This window comes from Drosophila melanogaster, chromosome X (assembly GCF_000001215.4).
Source record: "Drosophila melanogaster chromosome X".
NCBI classification, from domain to species: domain Eukaryota; kingdom Metazoa; phylum Arthropoda; class Insecta; order Diptera; family Drosophilidae; genus Drosophila; species Drosophila melanogaster.
Genome location: NC_004354.4, coordinates 18,832,658 through 18,855,870, shown reverse-complemented (window position 1 = coordinate 18,855,870; position 23,213 = coordinate 18,832,658). Strand labels below are relative to the sequence as shown.

The 23,213-nt window shown below is 47.3% G+C and overlaps 3 protein-coding genes across 6 annotated transcripts, besides 1 other annotated feature; 1 reads left to right on the top strand and 2 right to left on the bottom strand.

Moving 5' to 3' along the window:
- Positions 1-12: 12 nt before the first annotated feature.
- htk (hat-trick) lies at positions 13-12,208 on the bottom strand. 2 transcript variants are annotated; one of them, NM_133102.3, is made up of 5 exons: positions 11,834-12,208; positions 9,512-11,375; positions 820-5,991; positions 517-744; positions 13-452 (listed from the first exon to the last, which is right to left on the bottom strand). In NM_133102.3, the coding sequence occupies exons 1-5, from the start codon at positions 11,837-11,839 to the stop codon at positions 262-264; spliced, it is 7,461 nt and encodes a 2,486-aa protein (NP_573330.3). In that variant the 5' UTR covers positions 11,840-12,208; the 3' UTR covers positions 13-261. The 2 variants fall into 2 exon arrangements, with proteins under 2 accessions (NP_573330.3, NP_573332.3); NM_133104.3 differs by lacking the exons at positions 9,512-11,375; positions 11,834-12,208 and adding an exon at positions 6,714-6,857.
- Positions 7,305-9,482, top strand: shop (shopper). The gene is made up of 2 exons (NM_133103.3): positions 7,305-8,489; positions 8,553-9,482. Exons 1-2 carry the CDS (start codon positions 7,583-7,585, stop codon positions 9,365-9,367), a joined length of 1,722 nt encoding a protein of 573 aa, NP_573331.1. The 5' UTR covers positions 7,305-7,582; the 3' UTR covers positions 9,368-9,482.
- Positions 12,209-12,784: 576 nt separating the features above from the next.
- Positions 12,785-12,838: a mobile genetic element.
- A 131-nt stretch (positions 12,839-12,969) lies between these two features.
- Positions 12,970-23,189, bottom strand: Pvf1 (PDGF- and VEGF-related factor 1). Of its 3 annotated transcripts, none has more exons than NM_001298486.1 (6): positions 22,925-23,189; positions 17,529-17,878; positions 15,411-15,489; positions 15,313-15,339; positions 13,864-15,241; positions 12,970-13,653 (listed from the first exon to the last, which is right to left on the bottom strand). In NM_001298486.1, the coding sequence occupies exons 2-5, from the start codon at positions 17,814-17,816 to the stop codon at positions 14,733-14,735; spliced, it is 903 nt and encodes a 300-aa protein (NP_001285415.1). In that variant the 5' UTR covers positions 17,817-17,878; positions 22,925-23,189; the 3' UTR covers positions 12,970-13,653; positions 13,864-14,732. The 3 variants fall into 3 exon arrangements, with proteins under 3 accessions (NP_001285415.1, NP_523407.1, NP_001162792.1); NM_078683.3 differs by having other exon boundaries at positions 14,751-15,241; NM_001169321.2 differs by having other exon boundaries at positions 14,751-15,241; positions 17,529-17,786.
- Between the last annotated feature and the right edge of the window lie 24 nt (positions 23,190-23,213).

Here is a 23,213-nt window from a genome sequence, read left to right as displayed (position 1 = left end):
TTTTGTTTGTTTGTTGCTTACGAATACATACATCTTTGAAATGTATTTAAAAAGACAATTTTGTGCTTAAACCTTAAGTTTTGCGCTTAAAACTAGAGTTGGAAAAAAATCCATAGATATACAATTTCATTTTATATTTATAATCCGCCTATAAACGACACTTGCAACGTGCTCTCCTGTCGGTCTAAAGACGTTTGTATTTGCACAAGATTAAATAGGAGAGTCGTTGCGCAACACGCGCTGATGTGAATGCCACCCAAGCTAGGCGCATATCTTGCCCTGCTGCTGGCTCTGCAGTTGCTGCTGCTTCTTCTCGCGCTCCCGGCGACGCAGCTTCTTGCGCCGCCGATCGATAACCGCCAGTTCGCCCTTGATGGTATTGTAGGCCTTGCGCAGATCCTGGATCTGTTTGCGCAGGATCGTGATGCATTCGTCGGAGCTGAGAGCTGGATCTGCAGTGGAAAGCGGACGGTTAGATGGAAACCAATTGGTGTAGGAAATTCACTTTGCTCTTACCCAGCTCGACGAGGAAGTTGTACGGACATGGACGCACGCCCGAAGAGTTGGTCGACTGGATGCCCTGCGGCAGTTGCGTCTGCTGCTGTTGCAGCAATTGCTGTTGCTGCTGCTGTTGCGCATTGCTCTGGGGCATCATGTGCTGGCGGGCGCTCTGCCGTGGCTGCTGCTGCTGCTGTCCTGCGTTCGGCGCTATGTTATCCGAGTTGTCGTCGGTATCGGAGCCCGCTGAAAATGAAGGCAAGTGTCATTGATCTACTGATCTACTTGGTCAAGGATCTACTAGGATCAACGCTAACTTACCGGCGGTGGTTGTGGTTTTTTGATTGCGCATTCCGGAAACCTGGCGTCGCCGCTTGCCCAGGGATTGAAGCTGGGCCGCCACGGCAGCCGCCGTCTGGGCGCTCATCGGCAGAGGCTTGCGGTTGCGTTTACGCTTGTTCAGCGCTCCCAGTCCGGTGGAGTCCTCGTGCTCGAGCCCTGCATTCTTCTTTGCCTCCTCGCCACTCTCATCCTGGCTGGCCGAGTCCGGCGAACTGTTGGGCCCCGAGGGATTGACCTCTCCCGTCTTAGCCGCCTGCTGCTGTTGGCCGCTTTGCAGTTGATGCTGCTGCTGTTGCTGGATGGCAGCAACTGGAACGGGTGGCGGCGTATCCGGCGGCAGGGGCGTAATGCCCACGATGGCTAGAGCCGAATTCACGGCGGTGGGTAGCTGATCGGTGCCACCGTAATTGGGCGCCGGACTGCCCGGTATGGTTTCCTCGCAAAGCAAATTAATCGACTCGTTGTGGGGATCGCTGATCAAGGGCGAGCTGGCCGCCGGTGCGACCACATTGAACAGTTCCTTGCCCACGGCGTGCATCACAAATGGTCGCGCCACCACTGGGGCACTGCTATTGGAAGGTTCGGCCATTTCCGCGTCTAAAACATAGTTGGCGGGCATCTCCGATGATGCTTGAAGCACGCTGGCCTGCTGCTGCTGTTGGGGGAAATTGGAGATGACAGTGGGTGTTCCTCCTCCGCCGGCTGATGCTATAACGCTTCCGGCCGGCGCCGCTCCCACTGCTCCGCTTACTCCTGTATAGGCCTTTAGCAACAGTCCACCAACCTCGCCCACTTTTGGTGCGGTTAGGAACGTTTTGGGAGAGATCAGGACGGGTGCCTGTGAGTTCGGCGTGGAGCCAGGACTGTGACGCATCACTGTGGCGGCGGAAGCCACCATGAGGGCTGGCGTGGCCACCACAACAGAGGCGGGAATCTCGGGTAGCACAATGGGAATGCCAAAGGAGCTGATACTCTTCGACTGGCCCTGAGCCTGACCCAACTCCTCCTGCTGCTGGAGCTTGGCCAGCGGTGGTGGTTGAACTACCCCGGTGAGTTTCCCAGCAAAGGAGCTACCCTCTGCGGGCTTCAGAGGAATGGGTGCTTGGATTCCTGGCATAGCCTTGGCGCCCAGTTCCAATTTCACGGGAGCAGGAACCGGAGGCGTGGGTGTGCTGCTGCTTGTCCCCTCCGTTTCGGCGGTAACCGCCGTCGCCATAGTGGCCGTATTAGTTTGACCCTCCTCTTGCTGGGATCCAGGACTCTTCTGCTCGCCAGTTGTTGTGGTCGTTGTGTGCTCTTCCGCTATCACATCCTCGATGACCAGACGCTGCTCGGAGTCGGTGCTGTCCATTGATTCGTCTGAGAATCCTGCTCCTGCAGTGGCAGTTGAGTTCGGAGTATGGGCGGTGGGTGGGGTACCTGCCGTAGAGCTGGCCAGCGAGAGGGCTCCACCAACCGGCGTCTTTCGCTGCTGGATGGCACACTCCAGCTTCTGAATCGTCTCGCTCAACTCGCTGTTCTTTGCCGGCAACGAAGACTCCAGAATGGACTTGGTCTCCGGACTGCTGGTTGCTGGTCCGGGTCTATAGAGTTCGCCCAAAAGTGGACCCGTTTGTATCTTGAGTGGTTCGCTCAACAACTTCAGGGTGTCGAGCTTGATAGCACTGCTGCACAGATCCAGTTTGGCCGTCGGGCTTGGGACCACATCCTCACGCCCTGGGGTCTTGGCGGCGGCAGCGGGTTCCACCGGCGGCTTGCCCTTGTTGTTCTCCACCTCCTCCTTTTTCTGACTGATGGCCTTTAGCACCTTATCCGCTATGGAGCTGGTCTTCTGCTCATAGCTTCCGGCATCCAGGTCGAAGGGCCCCACTGCTCCGGCCAGCAGTATTTTCACGTTCTCCAGTTTCTCAAACTTGTTGTCCTTGGACTCGCCCGAACTGTAGCCACTGCCTTCGTTGGATGTGCTCAGCTCGAACACGTTCCTGGTTTCGATGAAGGGGCTTCCCACAATGTGAGAAGCAGGCGGCTGCTTGCTGGCATTGATCGCCTGCGGTGGTGTGCTCAACTTGGGCGAGGCCAACACTGGGTTTGCTCCCGTGGGTGGAGTGCTGGGACAACTCAAGCCGGCTGTCCCAGCTGTGGGCATTGCGGTGATCACTGGCGTCACTGCAGTTGGTGTAGATCCACTTGCCGACACGGTCGGCGGGACAGGCGTACTTGGAGGCTGCAGTGCATCCGTTAGCGCTCTAGTTGTCTCTTGCACAGTCTGCGCCAATTCCTCGTTCAAGGCGGTGATGTTCAGATTAAAACTGGGCGACTTCCTCAAGGCATCGAATGGTGTGGCATGATGCGGAGTCAGTTGGCTGTACGTGGAGGACGCTGACAGCTGGGCGTGGCCGCTCGATGTAGTTGGCGTACTCAAGTTGGACATGGCCTCCGGTGAGCCTGCTCCGTATGATTCTACTGGCCCTAAGGTGGGTTGGATTAGCTGCTGAGTCTTCTGCTCCACTGGCTGCTGGACCTGATCCTTATCCAACTTGTAGGTTTTCGCCTTTTCCATACACAAGGCTGCCTCCTTCAGTGGAGAACCCCTCTTTTTAAGCTTGGGCGCTGTTAACAGGCTTATAGATGATGTCATACCACCGTAGCCACCACGCTCGCGACCAGCGGCGGGACTTTGGTGCTCCAGGATGTGCTGAATCGCGCTGGCCTTGAGCGCTTGCTTTCTGGCCGCCGATCCGACCACCACTGGGGCTGAAGTGGAGGCACTGGCTGCCACGCCTGATCCGGAGGCTCCTGGTGTTGGCACCATTGTCGTGATCACCGAAGCAGCTCCTGCAGCCGCCATTGCACCGGCTGCAGTGGCTGCGGCAGCCACAGTACCGCCCACTGAGGCCATCGGAGAGATGCGCTTTTCAAACTCGAAGGGCTCCGTGTCCTTAAACTCATAGACATCCGAGGAGAGTAGCTTTCGCATGCTTATTCCCGAACCTGCAGCAGCTCCTCCACTGCTGCTGTACTTCGACTCCTTGGCCGCACCGGACGAACTGACCTGTGCGACATTCGATGGTTGCAGAGCCGCTGCTCCCGGCGTCGCTCCTGGGACAGTCCCGCTGCTGATCTCCAGCTTGCTCATGTCCGGCAGGGAGCGAGTGGCAGAACTTGAACTCACCGCGGAACCTGTCGAACAGAAGGAACTGGATGAGGAGGAGGACGACGAGGGCGAGCAAGCTGCCGGCATTTCCACTTTCAAGCTTGCCACAGGTTCTGCAAACTTCTTCGACTCCTGACTTGCCGCGGAAGAGCTAGCAGCTGTTCCACCAGCTCCGCCGGATTGTTTCTTGAGAAGCTCGGCCTTCTTGGGCACATGTTGCTCCACTGACTTCTTGCCGCCGATTGTTAGGGGTTTCTCCACGATCACCGACGTGTATTTGGCCGTAGTAGAGCTCGATCCGGATGAACTGGCTGCCTGGGCAGCCGAGGTATTCCCGAATCTAGCTGGCGCTATCAGGGCGGTGGGTTTGATGTCTGCACCTGACAAGAAGGGTTTGCTCTTGGTTTCCTCCTCCTTAGGCTCCGTTTTGGGTTCGATTTTCAGAGGCTCTTCCTTGACAGCCAGTTCCCTTTTGGTCACTGGTTCATGATGTAATTTGGAGGGAGAGGCTGTGGGTTCCTTTTTGCCAGCTCCAGATCCCTTTAGTTGTTTGCGGTAGTCGGAGGACTGCGAGTCCTCGTCCGCATACGATTCCGTTTCCGAGGACAGTTCCGTGGAGCTGCTCTTGGCCGACGACTCCAGTTTGGGCTCCTTTTTGATGTCCTGCAGCGCTGGCTCATCGGAGGGCTCTTTCTTCGCAAGATCCTTGCGCTCCTCGTTGCTCGCGGCGTTCGTCAGAAGCTTCGGCTGGAATCCCTTAAGCTCCGATCTAATCTCGCTAAGATCATAGTCGCGTCCCTTGGCGGAAGCGGCGCCACTGCTCATGGCACGATTACCTCCGGCCCGGGATCCCCGCAAAGAGGAAGCCTGCTGTTGCTGCTGCTTGGAGGAAGCTGCTCTGGCCGCCGATGGTTCCTCTTCCTCCTCATCCTCCTCGGAATCATCGCTAGGATGGGCAGCGGGTGCCGTGGAGGAGGCACTACTGGCCAAGCGCCCCTTCCCTGGCGGCTGTGCCTTGCCCGCTTGCGGTTTGTCCTTGGCACTCTGCCTCTTTGGACGCCGCACCGGTTCATCGGAGTCTGAATCGGACTCGGAGGCCATTGAAGCATCGGACACCCGACGTGGAGTGGTGGTGCCGGGGACGACTCGGGTCGGACGCTTTTTCATCTGTTGCTGAAGTTGCGGCTGTGAAGCAGCCGGGGACTTGGTGCGACCAGAGTGGGCCACCACCGACGAGGGTGTGGTGGAACGCGGCGGCATGGAGTCGCTGCGTCCCCGTCCGCGCTTGGCACCTCCCGTTGGTGGCGTCTTGACTACCGTAGAGAGCAGCGAAGGTGTGGAGCTAGCGCCTCCCAAGGATCCCGACAGCGACGGAGCTCCAGGTCCAGTCGAATTTCCCGATGAGGGTGACATTTTGGAGCAGCCATCCTTGCCTGGCTGCTTATCGGACACTCCTGGGGGCTGTGAGCCCTGCACCAAAAGGGAACCTCCTCCTCCTCCTCCTCCTCCTCCACCTCCACCTCCACCGCCACCACCACCACCACTACCGCTGTTCGCACTGCTGGTGCTAATGGTGCGAGTTTTCTGCTTGGATCCCTTGGTCAGGTTCTCGGCAATCCGTTCGCGTGGCACCCACTCATCGTAGCGATTGTTCCAGCCTGTGTAATGTACCAGGTACATGGGCACTCCGCGCTGGACACTGATCTCGATGACCTTGGCCTCGTAAGTGCTGCCATGCGAGCTGGGCGACTTCTTCTCGTGGTAGTTCACCTTCAGCTTATCCCCGATGCCCACCACAAAGTCGCCGGTGTCGATCTTCTCCACGCTAATCTTCTCCTTCTTTCGCTTGCCGCTGCTCGCCTGCTTCTCCTCCTTGTCCTTGTCCTTCTCCTTGTCCGCCTGCTTGCTCCGCTGGTGCTTCTCCTTCTTGTTGGACGCGGTCTGGGCGGTGGCCGCTGCTCCGGATGTGCTTGCGCCAGCAGACGGCGGTGCAGCAACTGAAAGTAAGACATATTTATTAATAAACGTCGATTCTTCAAAATCTGTTTTATTTATTAATCATCAAAATGCCCTTATTCCTAACTCGTTACTTGTGGTTATTAATAAACTATTATTGTTACTTTTTATTTGGTGGTTTTAATGAATTTTATAGGGTGATATATATAGATTATACATAATTAAACATTTTTAAAAATACTTTTCACAACATTATGATCTTAATCATTCAACTACTTTAATGTTTCATCTAACAAAAACTATTCAATCCAACGAAATGAAGAGCAGAACAATTAATAATTATTTACACACGCCCTCGCGCATTTTCGCATTTTATTTATAAACATTTCTGAGACATCTTGGTTCGAAAGAGAGGGAAGATGCCTTCAAAGACAATAAACAACTAATCAACATGAAAGCATAATCGTGCTTGCATTACTACAGATATGTATATCCACGAAATACACGAAAATTTATTTGATTAAAAAGCGTTTTAAAAAGCTCCACCAGTTAGAAAGAGTGCGGTGATAAATAAATCACCATTTTCACATTAGTGAGGATTAAAAAACAAAACAAACTTTCTGGTGTTAAGCAAAAAGAGAATTTATAAGATATTCGTACAAGTTTAAACGTTTTTCTTTTTGCTATTCATATTTTCTCATGAGCTCTCCCTCGAATTAGAGGGAGAGGGAAGATGAAAGCATATCTTATCACATTATCATACCCATAAAAATAAACAAAGCAACAAGTGCTTTTGTCAGAGCTTTTTATCTGCAAATATCCGTGTTTTAACGAGCTTAATTTCTCTATTAGCGTACATTTTAGTTATTCACTCTTGGCCGACAACTTTTGCCCAAGTATCGATACTGGGAATCGATACTTTCAGGTGGGCTGGCGAGTACTTCGCGCATGTTGAAAATAGGTAAAATTAGAGTCGAATTGCACATACTCTTTACCTACAACCATACTTAATGTATATACTGCCACTTGGTGCAATTTTCAATATGTATTTTCGATACATATTATAACTATGGTAAATTTTTGATATTTCAAGCAGCATTTATAGATAGAAACTACTTTATAGTTACATATGGTTATAGTGCATTATCTACAAATGATTAAATGATTATAACTATTTTCACAATTAATAATGTTAATGTTTAGTTTATCTCATCACCAAGTACACTGTCTGTACTCTTCATAAAGTTTGATATACACCAACGAGATGGTGAAGTGTAGCTACCCTCTGGAAAGGGTATAGCAAACAACACGAAACAGGGTTGCCTACTGCGGGAAATATCGCATGGGGGCATGGATACAGTGTGTTTTGTTGTCGAGGAGCGGCTGGTAAACAGCCGAATTAGCGCTCCCAAGATTGCTTATCAATTAAACCAACGCCGATTGGGGGCCAGAGGCTGCTGGGGCCAATGACGCCACTGGACAAACCACAAGACATATCACTTAGGAGGCCACATAAATCAGCAGCGAAACAGATTCACCGGAGCGGCAAGAAGCAGAGCGGGGAAGCTTGAGATTGGTTTGGATTTCTTTCGAAACGAATCGACTGATTTACCGGTGATCAGTTACATAACAATGCGCTTGCTCAGGCCCAGCTGGGCGGGGTTGCTGCGCGGAAGGCACCACCAGCACCAGCGACATCACCGGCGTCTCCTGCTGACCACCAGTCGCGGTAGCAATGGAGAAAGGGAGGAGCAGCAGCACAGCCAATGGAGTTCTCCCGGCAGCAGGTCGGAGCAACTGTTCTATGCTGCCTTTTGGGCAGGTGGCCTGACCCTAGGCTACCACTGGCTGACCGACAAGAAGAACCATGTGCTGCTCGAGGGACAGAAGGTGGCCAGCGAGGAGGAACTAGAGGCAACGGCCCGACTGTGGCACGTGACCAACAGAAGGGAGTTGCCCACCTACAGGGCAGAAGAAGTGGAGCAGCACAACAGCGTAGAGAAACGCATTTGGGTCACCTACGGCCTGGGCGTATACGATGTCACGGACTTTGTCGAGAATCATCCCGGTGGCGATAAGATCTTGATGGCCGCCGGCAGTGCCATCGATCCCTTTTGGGGCATCTACCAGCAGCACAATACGCTGGAGGTTCTGGAGCTCCTAGAGGGCTTTCGCATTGGCAATCTGGAGGGACTGGTGGTGACCAACGTGGACGATGAGCTGGGCTCACCCTGGTCACAGGAGCCGCAGCGCCACGCCCTGCTCAAGCCAGCCTCCAAGAGACCATTCAACGCTGAGCCACCCATTGGATTGCTGGCCGAGCAGTTTTACACGCCCAACGAGCTATTCTATGTGCGCAACCACCTGCCAGTGCCAGTGATAAATCCGGAGGATTACGAGCTGGAAATCGAAGGTGGCGCCAAGGACAAGACCCTCACTCTGGACGGGATCAAGGCCCTGCCCAAGCACTCGGTCACGGCGGCCATCATGTGCGGTGGCAATCGACGCTCTGAGATGACCAAAGTCAAGGCCGTAAAGGGTAAGTCGTCTGGTTAGGTATCTCTCTGATGATTCCCTTAGGTCCATTTGTCCCTATTCCGAGGTCTTTCATGGGGAGCTGGTGCAGTGGGCAATGCCAAGTGGTCAGGAGCTCGACTGTGCGACATTCTAAGAGAGCAGGGCGTGCAGCCGGATGAGACCAAGCACGTGATCTTCGAGGGTGCCGACCTGGATCCCACTTCCCACCCGTATGGAGCATCGATACCACTCGCCAAGGCGCTCGATCCCAGGGGAGATGTCATCCTGGCCTACGAGATGAACGATGAGCCGCTGAGCAGAGACCATGGCTTCCCCATCCGCGTAATTGTTCCCGGCACAGTGGGCGCTCGCAACGTGAAGTGGCTAACGCGAATCGTGGTGGCGGACAAGGAATCGGACTCGCACTGGCAGCAGAACGACTATAAGGGCTTTAGCCCTAGCACCGATTGGGACACGGTAGACTTCAGCAAATCGGATGCCATCCAGGCCATGCCGGTGACATCGGCCATCTGTACGCCACAGCCAGGGGCCAGGGTGAAAGTGGACGACGACGAGGGTCACATCACGGTTAGGGGATACGCGTGGAGCGGCGGCGGCAGGAAAATCGTAAGGGTGGACCTAACCAACGATGAGGGTGTTAGCTGGCACGTGGCCGAACTGGAGCAGGAGGAGATGCCCGATGGCAGACACTACGGCTGGTCCCTGTGGACCGCACGTCTGCCCGTTTCCGAGGCCCAAAGGAGAGCCGGCGACGTGGAGATTTGGGCCAAGGCCGTTGACTCGGCGTACAATGTGCAGCCGGAGAAATTCGAGCACATCTGGAATCTGCGTGGCGTCTTGGCCAACGCGTATCACAAAGTCAAAGTGAAGATTATCTGAAGGGGAGATTTCTGGCAATACTCAAGATAGAAGGAGACATAGATAGAAACTAAGAAGACAGCTTGTCCACAACAAAATAAAGAAAAACCGATTTTGGAAATCAGTGGTTAACCCCAAAACCCCTTCTACTTCGTTCTCACTTACCCGATGGTGAGGCATCCCGACTGCGCTGCATCTCCGCGGAATTGGCCTTGCTGGAAGCGGAGGCACTACTGCCCGAACTGATGTTGGTCTCCTTTTCCATGCTATGCCTGGTGGATGCGGCCGCCACTGCCGCTGCCTTGATCTTGGCCAAGGGCAGATCCGATTCGGCATCTTTGTTCATTGCCGTGGTCGCAATGGTTGCTGAGCCACCCGAAGTGGCTGATGACAAGTTGGTCGCCGTGGAAGCAGCTGCCGAAGTGGTTGGCATGGCTGCAGCTGATGCGCTGGCTCCCGATCCGGCCACTGTTCCGGACGATGTGGCTTGAACCGCAGTCGACTTCTCCTCGTATTTCTCCACCAGACTCTTGACCTTGCCCTGTTGACTGCTGGCCGCTGATCCCTTCCTCTGCTTCTTGGGTGGCTCCACTACCACGCTGGATTCGCTGGTATTGCCCGACTCCTCAGCTGCGGACTGCGAGGCGGTGGACACGGCTCTTGCCGGCGTAGAAGAAGCCGCCACTGATGCTGCTGCTGCACTGCTCGATGTGGAAGCCACCACGTTTGTCTGATTGGGCTGGGCCAGCTTGCTGATGGTCTCCGTCTTCATGGTCTCCATGGGCTTGGGCGAGGCCACTGAATTGGCTCGCACCAGGCTCCTACCCTTGCTGCGGTTCGAGTTGCGCGAAGTCATCAGCATGGAGCAGCCTAGCTTCCGATGAAAATCGCCGTATGGTTGCAGAAACTTCTTGTACGCCTGCTTCACCAGATTCATCACACTCACAGTGCAGGGCGTGAAGCCCAGGCGCATGGCGATGAGCTTCCACTGATTCTGCGAGGTAACGCGGTTGTAACCACCTCGCTTCTGCACCGCACGGAACAGACGATACAGATCGACGTCCCGGCTGAGAATGGAGGGCACCTTGTTTAGCGGTGTGCCCCGATCATCCATATACTTGTAGAGCTGGGCCACGAACCGATCCTTCTCCTCGTGCGGCTCATCGTCGGAGGAGTCCGAGTCAATCTCGCCCTCGTCATCGCTCGAGATGTTCGTCAGCCCGAACAGCGAATCCCTGTCCCAATGGGCAGGCAGAACACTGCTGTCCAGAAACTCAAGGGCCGCCTGCACAGCAGGCACATCTTGCTTGCTCGCCACTTCGCGGGTGAACTCGGTGGCCTCCTTCTTGGGCACCGTATAGTAGCGGCCATCCTTGAACGAGCGCACCAGGTATTCGTCTTTCACGCGAATGCGAACGGTGGCCTGCGCGGTAGGCGCCACCACCAGTGCAGGGAACCACTTCTCCTTGTCCTTCTTCTTGGACTCCGTCTCCACGCACACCACCTTGCCGATGTTCTCCTCCTTCTCGTTCACCACTTCCTTGGCATCGCTTTCGTCGTCGTCCTCGGAACTATCCTCGTTCAGGTGACCACGCCGTCTGCCCCTTCGACCACCCACCACGGGATTGCCAAAGTGCTCCGGATGGGTGAGTGGCAGCTGGTCTAGCGTCTCGCTCTCGTTAAAATGCCTGCCGCTCTTGAGGCACAGAGCCGTTCGCCTGAGCGTGGTGATGTCTCCATCGTCGAAGACCACCGTGTACTGCGAACAATCCTGGATCTTCGTAATGGTAGCCTCCACGAGTTCCTTGCGATCTGGATGACGCACCTCCACAACCGCACCGACGCGCAGTTGGCCCGTTGGCGCTTTGATGGCATCATCGGAGACAATGCCGGAGCCTAGGCCCTGCTTGTAGGCCACCTTCACCTTGATATTGCGCACCACCTTGCTGACCTTCGCCTCGCAGAAGGCGCCCTTGTACTTGGCACTCACCTCCGTGCCCACGGGCAGCGAAGGCGGATCGTCCATTTGCTGAAATGATAAAGAAATTTCAGTTTTGAATAAGTTAACGAGAGCAGCTTATGCTGATGGGAATGGGTACCATTTTCTTCTCCTGCTCCTTATTCTTCTGTCTTCGATAATATGATATCATAGTGGTTCGCGAATTGCTTTGATACATTTCGAATGCTTTGAACTTAGTCGTTTGCAGGAACAATTTTCTTAACTAGCTTTCTAAATGAAGCACTTCGTTGGAATAAAGCCGATAACTGAACGGAGCAGACATTCTAAGTGACGTTAGATGTTACAAATGACTAGGGATCCTAACTGGGAATTATCGAGTAGAGTGTAGAAGATGGTCCCACTTCAACCACTTGTATGATTTAATACGGAATTATGTATATATTATGAAATATTTCGCAATAACTATCAATAATTGGATCAACTGGCTGGCGCACCTTTGGTGCTTTGTTTTGGCTCATCCCACTTACCTGCATCTTAATTTGGAGATTTCTGTGCTGCTTCTGGACCAAGTGTTAGGATCGATCCTACTACCTTTCGCCTGACATCTTCTTCAGGTGACCGATTTAATCCTTTTTTTTATGAGTTTTTAATCCTTTTGTTTATCAAATGGAGTGCAGCGTTGTCGTTCTTCTTCTTCCTGCGCAGCTGTACCACCCACTCAGTGGAAATTGCGTTATCCCAGTCTCCTGAGCGCAGGATTCACTGCAGCAGTTTTCGAAATCTGGTGGCACCGGTCTTAGTTTCGGTTTGCGCAGTTTATTGGCCAACTGGTCATCTGCGGCATTAGCTTATTTTGAAAGATACTCGTTTAGTTTACGTTTTTGGCGGATGAAATTTTCGTGAAATTCTAGAGATGATCGGATACCGATAGCCTATATCGGCGGCTGTTGGTAATAGGGTTGTTGCCTATCGATAGGCAACAGCTGAGAGCGCCAGATGGCGCTAATACCAAGTTATTAATAGTTACTACTCATAGGTGGAGCTGTGCTCATACATTTTTAATTGCCCATAGATGGTGCCTTTGTAACATAAGCTTACATAAGATATTCGAAATTGAATAACATTTTTTCGAAGTAAATCTGTACAATATGCTCAAAAGTTAAAAATGCTCATAGATGGCGCCAAAATAATAAGGGCTTATTATACCCGTTACTCGTAGAGTAAAAGGGTATACTAGACTCGTTGAAGAGTAAGTAACAGTCGTTTCCGACTGTATAGAGTATATATATTCTTGATCAGGATCAATAGCCAAGTCGATCTAGCCATGCCCGTATGTATGTTGTAAATTTCTATCAATTTGCCAAAAACTTTTTTCCACGCCCACTCTAACGCCCTAAAACCGCCAAGCCCATATTTTTGAAAGATTGTTGGATATTTTTTTTTAAATTTTATTAGTCGTTTAAATTTCTATCGATTTGGCAAAGTATGCGGGTATGCGATAATCGTGGAACTCGACTACAGCATTCTATCTTATATATTTTTAGAATACCTTAGAATGTGTTGTTCGAAATTGAATAACATGTTTTTTATACTTTTAATATTTCATTTAACTTTGGCAGCACGTATTCCCCCCAAAAGGCTGTGAATCAAAATACATTTGAATAATTCAATACATTGTCTGTATTTTCTTTACGCAAACTTAAATCTAACATTTTTTTTACAAAAAAAAAAAAAGTTACATACAAATGAAGTACGGCGGATAATTGAAAGTCTTTAAATTGTGGACAACTATTTTTGGATGACTTAAAACTTAAACAAACGGAAATCAACAAATGTGTACAAAGCCGCTACAAAGTGAAAGGCGCTTAAAAAGTTATATAAACAAATTCATAAAAAGTAATGTACAGGATTTGTGCAGAAATCTCCAAAGGTCTAAAATACTTCGAAAATGTATCTGAAAGTACACTTCTCTGTGGATTTTTACTGGCCAACCATAAACTTTTAGGCAAATATCGAATCGTCAGAGATTTCTGCGCAACCACTTAAAGTTTTTCTTGTGCCGCAGATGCAGAGTGGGGTAAATACTGTGTGTTAAGTTTAGGGATATTGAAGTTTTAGCCTACATTTAATCGATAACTATAAATATTATAAAGTACACGGTGCAATTCCCCGGCAATTGCCTTCTCAGTACTCGGGGATTCCCCGCTAGGAGGCTGGCGTTTCTACTTCGTACTCCGTGGCGAACCAACTGTCCTCAAACACTGTACAGGGTGGTGTTATCGGGATCCACCTGTACCGCCTGGACAATGAAGCGTTTGCGATCCAAGACATCGATGGGTGCAGCCGGCTGCGAATGAAAGAACAAAATCGAAAATTAATTAACAATTTTAGGTTATTTATCAGGTTTATTTAGGTTTATTTATCTAAAAGCAGGGATAGTTGGGAAAGGTCACAATTGAAATATTTACATTTTTTGGGAAATGGATTAGACATGCAGATGGAGATATTATCGTTACTTGGCGGGTTCAATAAACATTTAAGCAGGACAAGTACTCACACAATGCAACTCCCTTCTCCCATTTTTGCCTCAACTCAGCTATATATATTTATTTAATGTTTTTTTTTTTTCATTTATTTGTCAATCCTTAACCAATCGCTAAGCAAGAGATGCTAATTTAAGGTTAGTTCTTTTTTTCGAGAAAGTTAATTGAACAGTATCACAAGAGTTTTAGGTTTCGCAATCGAACAAATTTGTTTGTTGTGTGTGCTGTGTTTTTTTTTTTTTTGTGGACTCTAAGAATAATACTCGACATTTTTAATCTAAAACGAAACACAAAAGAAACAGAAGTAAAAACATACATACATTTATAAAGTGACTTAAATTACGTAAACTATATATATGTACAGAGTGTGTGCCAGCAGTTGAACAAATAATAAGTTTAAACAAAAACCAAAAACCAAACAGTGGGACCTGAGAACTCTGAACTGATAACTACTAAATGTTTTTCACTAATTCATTTTCTACTTTAACTGCAAAAACCATATGAATACCCATTAGTTATTTGCTTTATATGGGAACTTGGCCATGCGATTGGTTGCTTTAATATATCAAATAGCTAGAAACTACAATGCTGAGGAATTCGCGCAGTATGAATTTCCATGGTTTTGGAAACCTTTCCAAGCAATGGCTTTTAAATTCTATTAAGTAATTCTATTATTTGCCAGAAAACTATCAACTGTACGAAATGGCTATAATAAATAAGCGAGGAACTTGTTGGGACAGCTTAAGCTAGGGAGCCACCACCAGGAACCAACCGCAAACCAACCAAGGACGAGCACAACCGTTCCCCAGACCAGACCAGATCAGACCAGACCGGATCGCAACCAATCCCTGCCCGTGGATCCCTGCCTCGAGGGAGCTGTGTCCTATCGGGAGCCACTCACGTCGGTGCACTTGCACTGCGTCTCATCGAAGACGGTGCCGGTGGTGCAGCTCTGGTTGTAGCGGCAAACGCAGGTGCAATTGTCGTCCACCCAATACTTGTTCTCGGCCTGCTCCAGGCACTTGTCCCGGGCATCCGTGTTGTGGCACTCGCAGCGGCACAAATCCTTGCGATACGACTGGTACACGTTGCAGTCCTCCGCCTTCGTGCGACAATCGCAGCGGCACTGCGTATGCTGCTCCACGGTGATGATGGTGAACGGTCTGCGTCCGCTGGTGGCCGCCCGGTCCACCTTGCGCACCCGCAGCTGCACCTGCTCTACCTCCGTTGGCTGGCAGGAGATCAGCGTGGATCCGCAGCATCCATTGCATCGGCTGATCCGCGTGCACGCGGGCATATAGTAGTAGTTCGCCTCGTCCTCCGCCGGTGGCTTCAGCTCCACGATCGTCGGTTGCGGGGAGCAGCTCGCCGGCGTTGCATTCCTCACGGTTGCTGGAGATTGGGAATATGGTAATTGGGATATTAGGTTCCCATTTTAAAAGCAAGTAAAAAATATGGCTTACATTTCATGATGCTGCGCTTAAAGTTTTCTGCAAAGAGAATGATAGTTTACAAATAGTATAGTTTAGTTAGTTAGATACACAGGTGTCCAGATACTAACCCTTGGAGGAGGGCATCTCGCCGGACACATCGTAGTCGGCGGTCACGTTGGTCAGCTCAGCGGACACGGACAGTGGGAGCTGTAAGATGGATTGGACATGGATTCAGTTCACCCGCAAATTCATTTGGATTTAGTCATGGGCCACTACTACCACTACTACCATACGTATCGACGTCGAGATTCCATTGAAAAACGTACGGCGACTGCATAGAAATGGATGGAATAAACACCAAATCGACGCCATCGTGCGTCACCCAGTTATTTTGACCGTATTTCGGTAGCCGTTCCAAGCGGCGGAGGAGCAAGTGAATCCACATCCACGTAACCACGTGCCCAGTTCTCGGCGCCGTCGTCGTTTTGCTTTCGGCCAATTTGCACGTACGTATGTCGTTCTGACGGTAGCTCTGGGCCATGATTCATTAGCGACATTTGCCACCGTTAATTGTTCGATCTGGCGGAGATCGGGGGCATATGTGTGCATAGATTTGTAGAAAACAGCATCCGCAGCTGCGTCACAATGCGGAGAAAGTTCAAGGGCAAATGGCAAACGATCGCAGAGGAAGTGGCACATTTTATGAGTTAACTAACCGCCGTGATAATAACGATCGTAAAGAAATAAGCCAGGCTAATATAACTATTTGTACAGTGAGGTGTGCGAAGTTAAGGCTATTATTGATATTAATCTGCCCTAAAACTGTTCTTATCTTTGCATCAATAACTGCTTTTTTAATTTTTAAATATTTGTAAAGCCACGTTTTAGGCAAATATTCCAGCAATAGGCAGTTTAAATATTACCATTTAATTATGAGCATCTTTTTTTTTTTACTCAAAACGTATGTTTACCACGAATTATAGATTCTACATATGTTTTTATTTATTTATTGATAAGCTTCCAGGAAGCGAATCGCATTTTTAACACTAATTGGCATCCGATATCGGAACTGTTTTTGTTTCGACTTCTGTGCCGAGTGCCCAGAAACCGATTCCCCACTTGTTTACCCAGCCAATATGACAACTCCAACGTAATCCCAATAAAAATAAAGAATCCCAGAAGAGAAACCCTTTCAACATGATTATAAAAATGTATGTATATTTACATACGAGTATTTCTCGCCGGGAAAGGAAATCTTTTGTTGATCTGGACAGCAAGGCAAACAAAACTTTGGTTCTCCTGGGGGTTTGGGTTGGAAAGTACTGGAGGTGGGGGACCAATTAAAAACGTAATGCGAATTATTTGTTTTGGAATCAAGGCGGTTAGTGCGCTATCAATGCCAAAGACGCAGACAGAAGCAGAAAGGCGATCACTGAGAGAAATTTTAGTCCGTACTCTAAAGTAATATTGATCCAAAAAGAAATTCATTCAAAAAGTACCTCAGAAATACAATACACTACAAAGTAGAATTTGTTAAGTGAAAAATATTTAATAAAATATAATTAACTGCTCAACTTTATAGATACTTAGTAAATTGGTTTCAAAAGTATCTACAAGTTACTGCTTTAATAAAAAAAATATAAAATTAGCTTGCTAGTTACAAAATTTAGTTAAAACTGTACTTTTGGTGTGTAGTTTCTATTCCCATTTCGCTGCGTGAGAATATGCTGAGACAACGGCGCCACTGTCCACCGGCTGCTCCCGATCTTTGGTGGGGTTTGGGGTCTGGGATTGGGGTCTCAGATCTGGGATCTGGGATCGGGTTGCGGTTGGCGTTGTGCAGCGAGGCAGCGCCTTATCAAGCTGCAAACAAAACGCTGCGATGACGCTGACCCAAAAAGGCGATGTCTCTGGGCGACACAGTGGCGCCATCTAGATGCAGCCATAATTTATAGTAATATTTGCTAAATAACAGACTAACTAAAATTCTTAACTCTTATCAAACTTATCGAAAAGCACGTTCTTGGTATTTCAAGCAGTGTACCAAAAACCAAAATATAGAGTAATGGGAATTACCCTTGAAACTTTGAAAAATCCCATTTATTATATCACTCGAATCTTTCTGATAAAACCGGAATCGGAATTTTCGAAAATATATCTCTTAATAATATACTATTATCAAATAATTTTCAAATTAGTTTTACCATACTGATGGATGTGTGGAGTGATTGTAGCATTTGTCTTACCGTCAATGGTGTTCCGGCTTCCGCAGCTGCTCCTTGGCAGCAGCTGCCCTCCAGTGCACCCGGCGCCGCACTGGGATCGTCCGCCTGGCGGAGCAGGCGCACCTTGGTCTGCGTGGAGGAGGAGGACGTGGCGGCGGCGTAGAAGAACCTCTGCGATGGTTGCCTGTTGTTCGGGGACACCAAGGAGCCCGCCGCTGCCTCGCTGACGATCAGGACGAGAAGGAGCACTGGCAGGATGAGCAATGGATGCTGCATGGGCTTCAGAATTCGGATTCGGGACATGGCCATGCGGATGCGATGGAAGAACAGTTTTCAATGGCGTTAGAGGACACAGAATCCGTTACAATTATCTAAAATCAAGGGATGAAACATCATTGCCATGCAATTAACATACTTTATTAATAATTTATTAATGTACTATAATTTGCGGAAGTGACCTTCCGAATCGAATGGTGAGCCATGTTTGAGACATATGTACATAAATATTTTCGGAAACTCCAAATTCAGCTTAATTTGGTTTGGAAAATTCTTCAAAGCCGCGAAGATTCGAGAAGGTAAAGATTTCTTTTCATTTGAAAATGGTTATATTTTTTGAAATTTTTTTTTTTATGCCGGTAGAAGTGTGAAGTCGCCTTTTATTCCCAGACTTCCTCTGACTGATTTACGACTTGATATATGTATGTATGTTGGAAGATGACAGAGTCAGAGATTCATATTGTTTTCCTAGGGTTAATTTACTTTTTCCCCACAATGTCAATTCTTCGGGCAGCAGGTGGTGTGCTCTTCAGGTGTGGGTGACAGGTGGGCAGGCGGGCGGGTGGTCACGTTTCCCATTCGAATTGGGGTCAGTTCGGTTATGAACGCGATGTTGGCCAACGTTGGAGGCAGCAAAAAAAAAAAAAAAAACCTGCGTCGGCCAACTTGACATTGATACAAAACGTCTTATCATCACTCCGAGGGTACGAGGGTATCGTGCGTCAGGCATATCAATGAGACAATCAACCTGCCGGGGGACAGGAAGCACCGGGCGTGTTAGTCACCAGCGGCACTCGATAAACACCCCTTAATCTCGATTGAAATCGTAAAGTTTGCGACAAATATCTTACAATGCCAATTGTAAACAATTGTAAACAATTCAAAGAACAATTAGGTGTATTAGGTGCATAGGGTAAATCAAGCAATTGTGGCTAGTTCAAGATGGTTACTAAACGACTGAGTCACGCATACGCCCCTGGCGCACACTCTTTACATGGTACTAGGCAATGCAATGCCACTACCACTACCACTTTTGGCTATGAATGAGCCGCGTTTGTTCGACCGTTTCTTTTATTATGGCCATGCCCTGACTCATAAATCAGCTACACTTGTGGCCATTAAAGCCCTCGAAGCCAAGTCAAAAGGCGGCAGGATTCTTGTGTAATCGCCAGCAATCTAGAAGACTCAAGCGGGAATTCTTCAGTTCGTTTCCTGTCTTTCAAACTCTATTTCGAATGCTAAGTGCGTAGGGAGTTTAATATTTCCTGCATATGAAAAGTAAGACTCAGCTACTGATTATGTTGCACTCGAAGGAAAAGTGCAATAATTGGTCGAAAATGAAATTATAGGTAAAATTAATCAACTGCAGAATTCGCGTTCTGCTTTCGAACAGAAGAATTCTTCTTCTTATGCTGTTAAGCCAATGATTTTATTTCCAGTGCCGGCTCCACTGTGGCTCTCGCATTTAATGCATTTCATTATTATTTGTTTTTATTCTCGTCGCTCCCTTGTTCTTATTCTTTTTTACTTATTCTTGCGTACTGCTTAAATATGAAAATTCTTATTATAGGTCAGTTCGCGTTTCCCTTTCAGCTGCACAGTCTGTTCTTCTTCTTCTTCTTCTTCGTGGGCTGTCGATAACGTAACGCACGCCTAGTGATAGTGATAAGTCCCAGTAAAACATACTAAATGCACATGCATACATACATACATAAATATACAGATTTGTATATAGCGTGCTGGTCAAGGCGCTTTATCAGCCTAGTGAATAGCAAATAAAATATAAATGGCTATTGTAAAATCGCAAAAGGCGTTCATTCATTAAAATGCAAAACAAAAAATAGAAGACGAAGAAGTGAGAAAGATGTAAACATAGCCATATGCTCCCCCATGGATCGGAAAATATATACATATGTAATGTACATACATACATGTATATTGGGTCTGGAAAAAAAATGGACTGCTAGATTCCAAGAGCTTGCTTCGCTAATTTAGTATAGATATAAACAAATAGTGGTTTGGGTAACCAACTTCATTTTAAATTCAGTTTAATCGAATTTTGGATGTACGGCGAATGAAATTTTGCTGAACATGATACCATGATAGAAAAATAGTTGGATGCAAGTTTTTAAGGAGGCTTTATGAGCCTATTTTACTATACAAATAACTTTTATAATGCAACTGGCAAATTGGAATGATCTTTATTAAAACGTACAAAGTTTTTTGGAAATACTTGTATGAACTTTTTTGTACACATAACAAAGTGTGGAAAGTTTTTGAAGATGCCGACTAATGGGTTAATGCCCATTATATGTATATACATAATTGATTATATTTCTCTAATACAAAGCTGTGGAATATGCGGACAAAGCGTTTTAAAGTGATCCTGGTTTCGTGCAGTGTATGAGGGCAAGACGAAGAAAAGCAAAGTGAGAAGTGGTGCAAAAAACAACACAGGAAAGGAGATAGCAGAATGGGTAAGAGGGGTGTGGAAAGGGGTGGGGAAGGAGAGCAAGATCGGATGGTGTTAAAAATAGCTTTAAGCTCGCCTTGTAACGGTACTCCTCGGGAGTTTCAATTTGTGTGTATGTTTCTGCACTTGCGTTTTAGGTGCAATGGGTGCACAAGTGTTTATTTGTGGGCTGCAATCAACACACACACACGCACACGGAATTCAGCTATCATTGTTTTCCTTTCTGTTTTCCTTACATTTCTTGGCTCTTTTTAACAGTTAAGCAAATACCGATTGATATGACAGACCAAACGTTGTTATTCTTTTCATCGCTCTCCCTCCCTCTCTCTTTCTCTGTTGCCAGGTGTCACGCACACCTGTGTGATTCATCTTGACATTCCTCTGTGCCGTCTTGTTGTTGTTGCTCTGTTTTTATTTTTTTTTTTGGCGGCTGCTGCACAAGCTTTGTGTGGAGTAACAGCTGTTAGCTTAACAGTTTCGGAATAATTTTCAATTGGAATTAAAAAGATATCAAGTAATTTACTAATCTATCTGCAAAGAATTTCAATAGATCTTACAAACTGAAAACAAGATTCAAAATATAATGCAGATTCTTAAAACCTCTATAGGATGTTCGTTCGACGGGTGGGCCGCTGGTGATTGCACAACCTGTCACATCGAAGGTCTCTTTAACCCGATTCAACGGTTAACTTGTGCGTCTAGTCAGTTATCAGTTATCAGTTGTTGTTGTTTTTGTTGTTGTTGCTACTGAGGCATTTCGTCAGCGCAGATATTACAGATCGACCACAGGGAGACGGATAGATGGGAGTAGTGGTAAGGGGGAAAGGCAGATTACAAAATTAAGCACGTTTTTAAATTATATATATGAATGCGAATATGTACTTATTGCGAAAGCGACAGGCTTTTGTTACTCCTCATACTGATTGCTTTTAGTACCCTGTACTAAAAAAAGGTATGCTAACTTTGGCGAAATCTGATCAGCATTTAGTTTCAAAAAACGCAATCAAGCCACTGTTTACAAGCTTTCTTTAGGAATATTAAACTTATAAGGCTATCATATGCATATATCCATGCCTCAGGTATCATATAGTCGATAGACGATACCCATATGATCTGTATTTAGTTTGCGCAGGTGTCAGCTGTATTTATTCTCACACTTTCGAGGCATTCCTTCCCGGTGCGTCACCCGAAGATATCAAATCATATCAAGTAATCTCAAGGAGGAGAAGGCGAGGAACCAAAAGGAATCATCTCGGAATCGCGATCCCCACTTGGGCGGTCCTTAATTACGCGAAGGGAGTGCCTCCCGCCAGGCAATTGCTCCCCGCACAAGAATTCCAATACAAAAGGAAGACTCAAGCGTTAATGATAAGACCGCGGGCGCGGCGCGGGCGGAGGCGTGGCAGATCAGGGAACAGGCCCATAGCTTGTCTTCCCGTCTGGTCATTCGCTCAGGCAAATCAATTACAATATAGACATGATAATAACTCCACTGCATCCATGGGCCCATGTAGACGGGGGAGCAGTAGAGCAAACAACAAACAAGAAAACACAAAACTTGGACCAACAGGAGGGCAATGGGCAATGGACAATGGGCAGTGGGTTCTACAAGCTCTACAAGATAAATTATGGATTTGCTCCCAAAGGGCTCCCAAAGGGATCGGGTCAACGGCGACGTCTGGAATGCGAGTCTAAGATTAACCGATTTCAACTTTTGGAAGGCGGAAATATGAACAAGTTTTTAAAAAACTAGGGCATATCTAAAATAATTGTTTTCTTTTTTAAGTTTAGTGAAGGTGTCACTTGCTCAAGGTATAGTTTCCTTTCTAGGATATCAAAGTTCTCCAGTTGTTTCATACAATATACGTTATAATTAGAAACGTTTACTATAATATTTTAATATTCATCACATAATATATAATGTGTGACTTTTGTGAGCAAACATTATCATTAAACGTGTTTTCTTTTAATGAAAACCCGCAAATGTGCATTTCAAAATAAATTATTTCTTAAAAATGGCATTTTTGTTCTAAAATGTTATAAATTAAAAAAAAAAAAAAAAAAACAGGAACTTTGAACACATTGCCAGCATTAGTTTATTGAACTTTATTGACGATTTATCCGCAATAACTCGATCATAAACAACTTGATATATTGCAGTTTAAGGCAGCGACTACATTTAAGCCAAGTTCACTTTCATTTGTGATTCACAAATCTTATATTCGCACGCGATTTGACGTAGTTTGATTTGAATAACGATTAAGCCCGGCTTAGACTTTGTTTTTAGGAATTCAAGCGCAACATTTTCACTGGGTTTTCCACACAGCCACTGGAATAACTCAACAGCCAGATCAAAAAACGTTAATTGCAATTGTACTTTTTTGTTTTGTTTGGTTTTTTTTTTTTTTGCATTTGTTAATGATAAAATGGTGTTCTGGTTTTGCTCGAAAGCTATTGGGGAAAAAAAACATATATATAACAAAAGGCTGTGCGCTGTGGAGAGCTTTTTAAAAGGCCCGGCTTTAGTGGGGCAGAAGTGGAAAACCATATAAACAATAACAAAAAGCAGTTTCAGTTTAAATGTTAGATGTAGTCGAGGGTCGCTGGCTTGTTTGTTTACGCTGCTGATTTGTGTTGAAATGTTGAAATTTTGAGAAGCACCACTTACTTTATGGAAACACGGCTTGAAAATTCTAAATATTATGTTTTACACGAAGTTCAATGGCACAAATCGGTTAGCACGAAACGAAAAACAAACAACAAAAAATATGTGTGCACAAATGGGGGGTTTTGTATTTAATAATTTGTGATATATATTTGAGCGCGTTTAAGTTTGTGGTGTTAGCCTCGCGGAGATCGGCGGAGCTGCGATCCAAGCACCAGCAAGTTCCGTTCAAAACTGTCGACTCGTCGGTGTGGGCCAAGTTACTGCGCCCCTATCACCACAGTCGCCAATA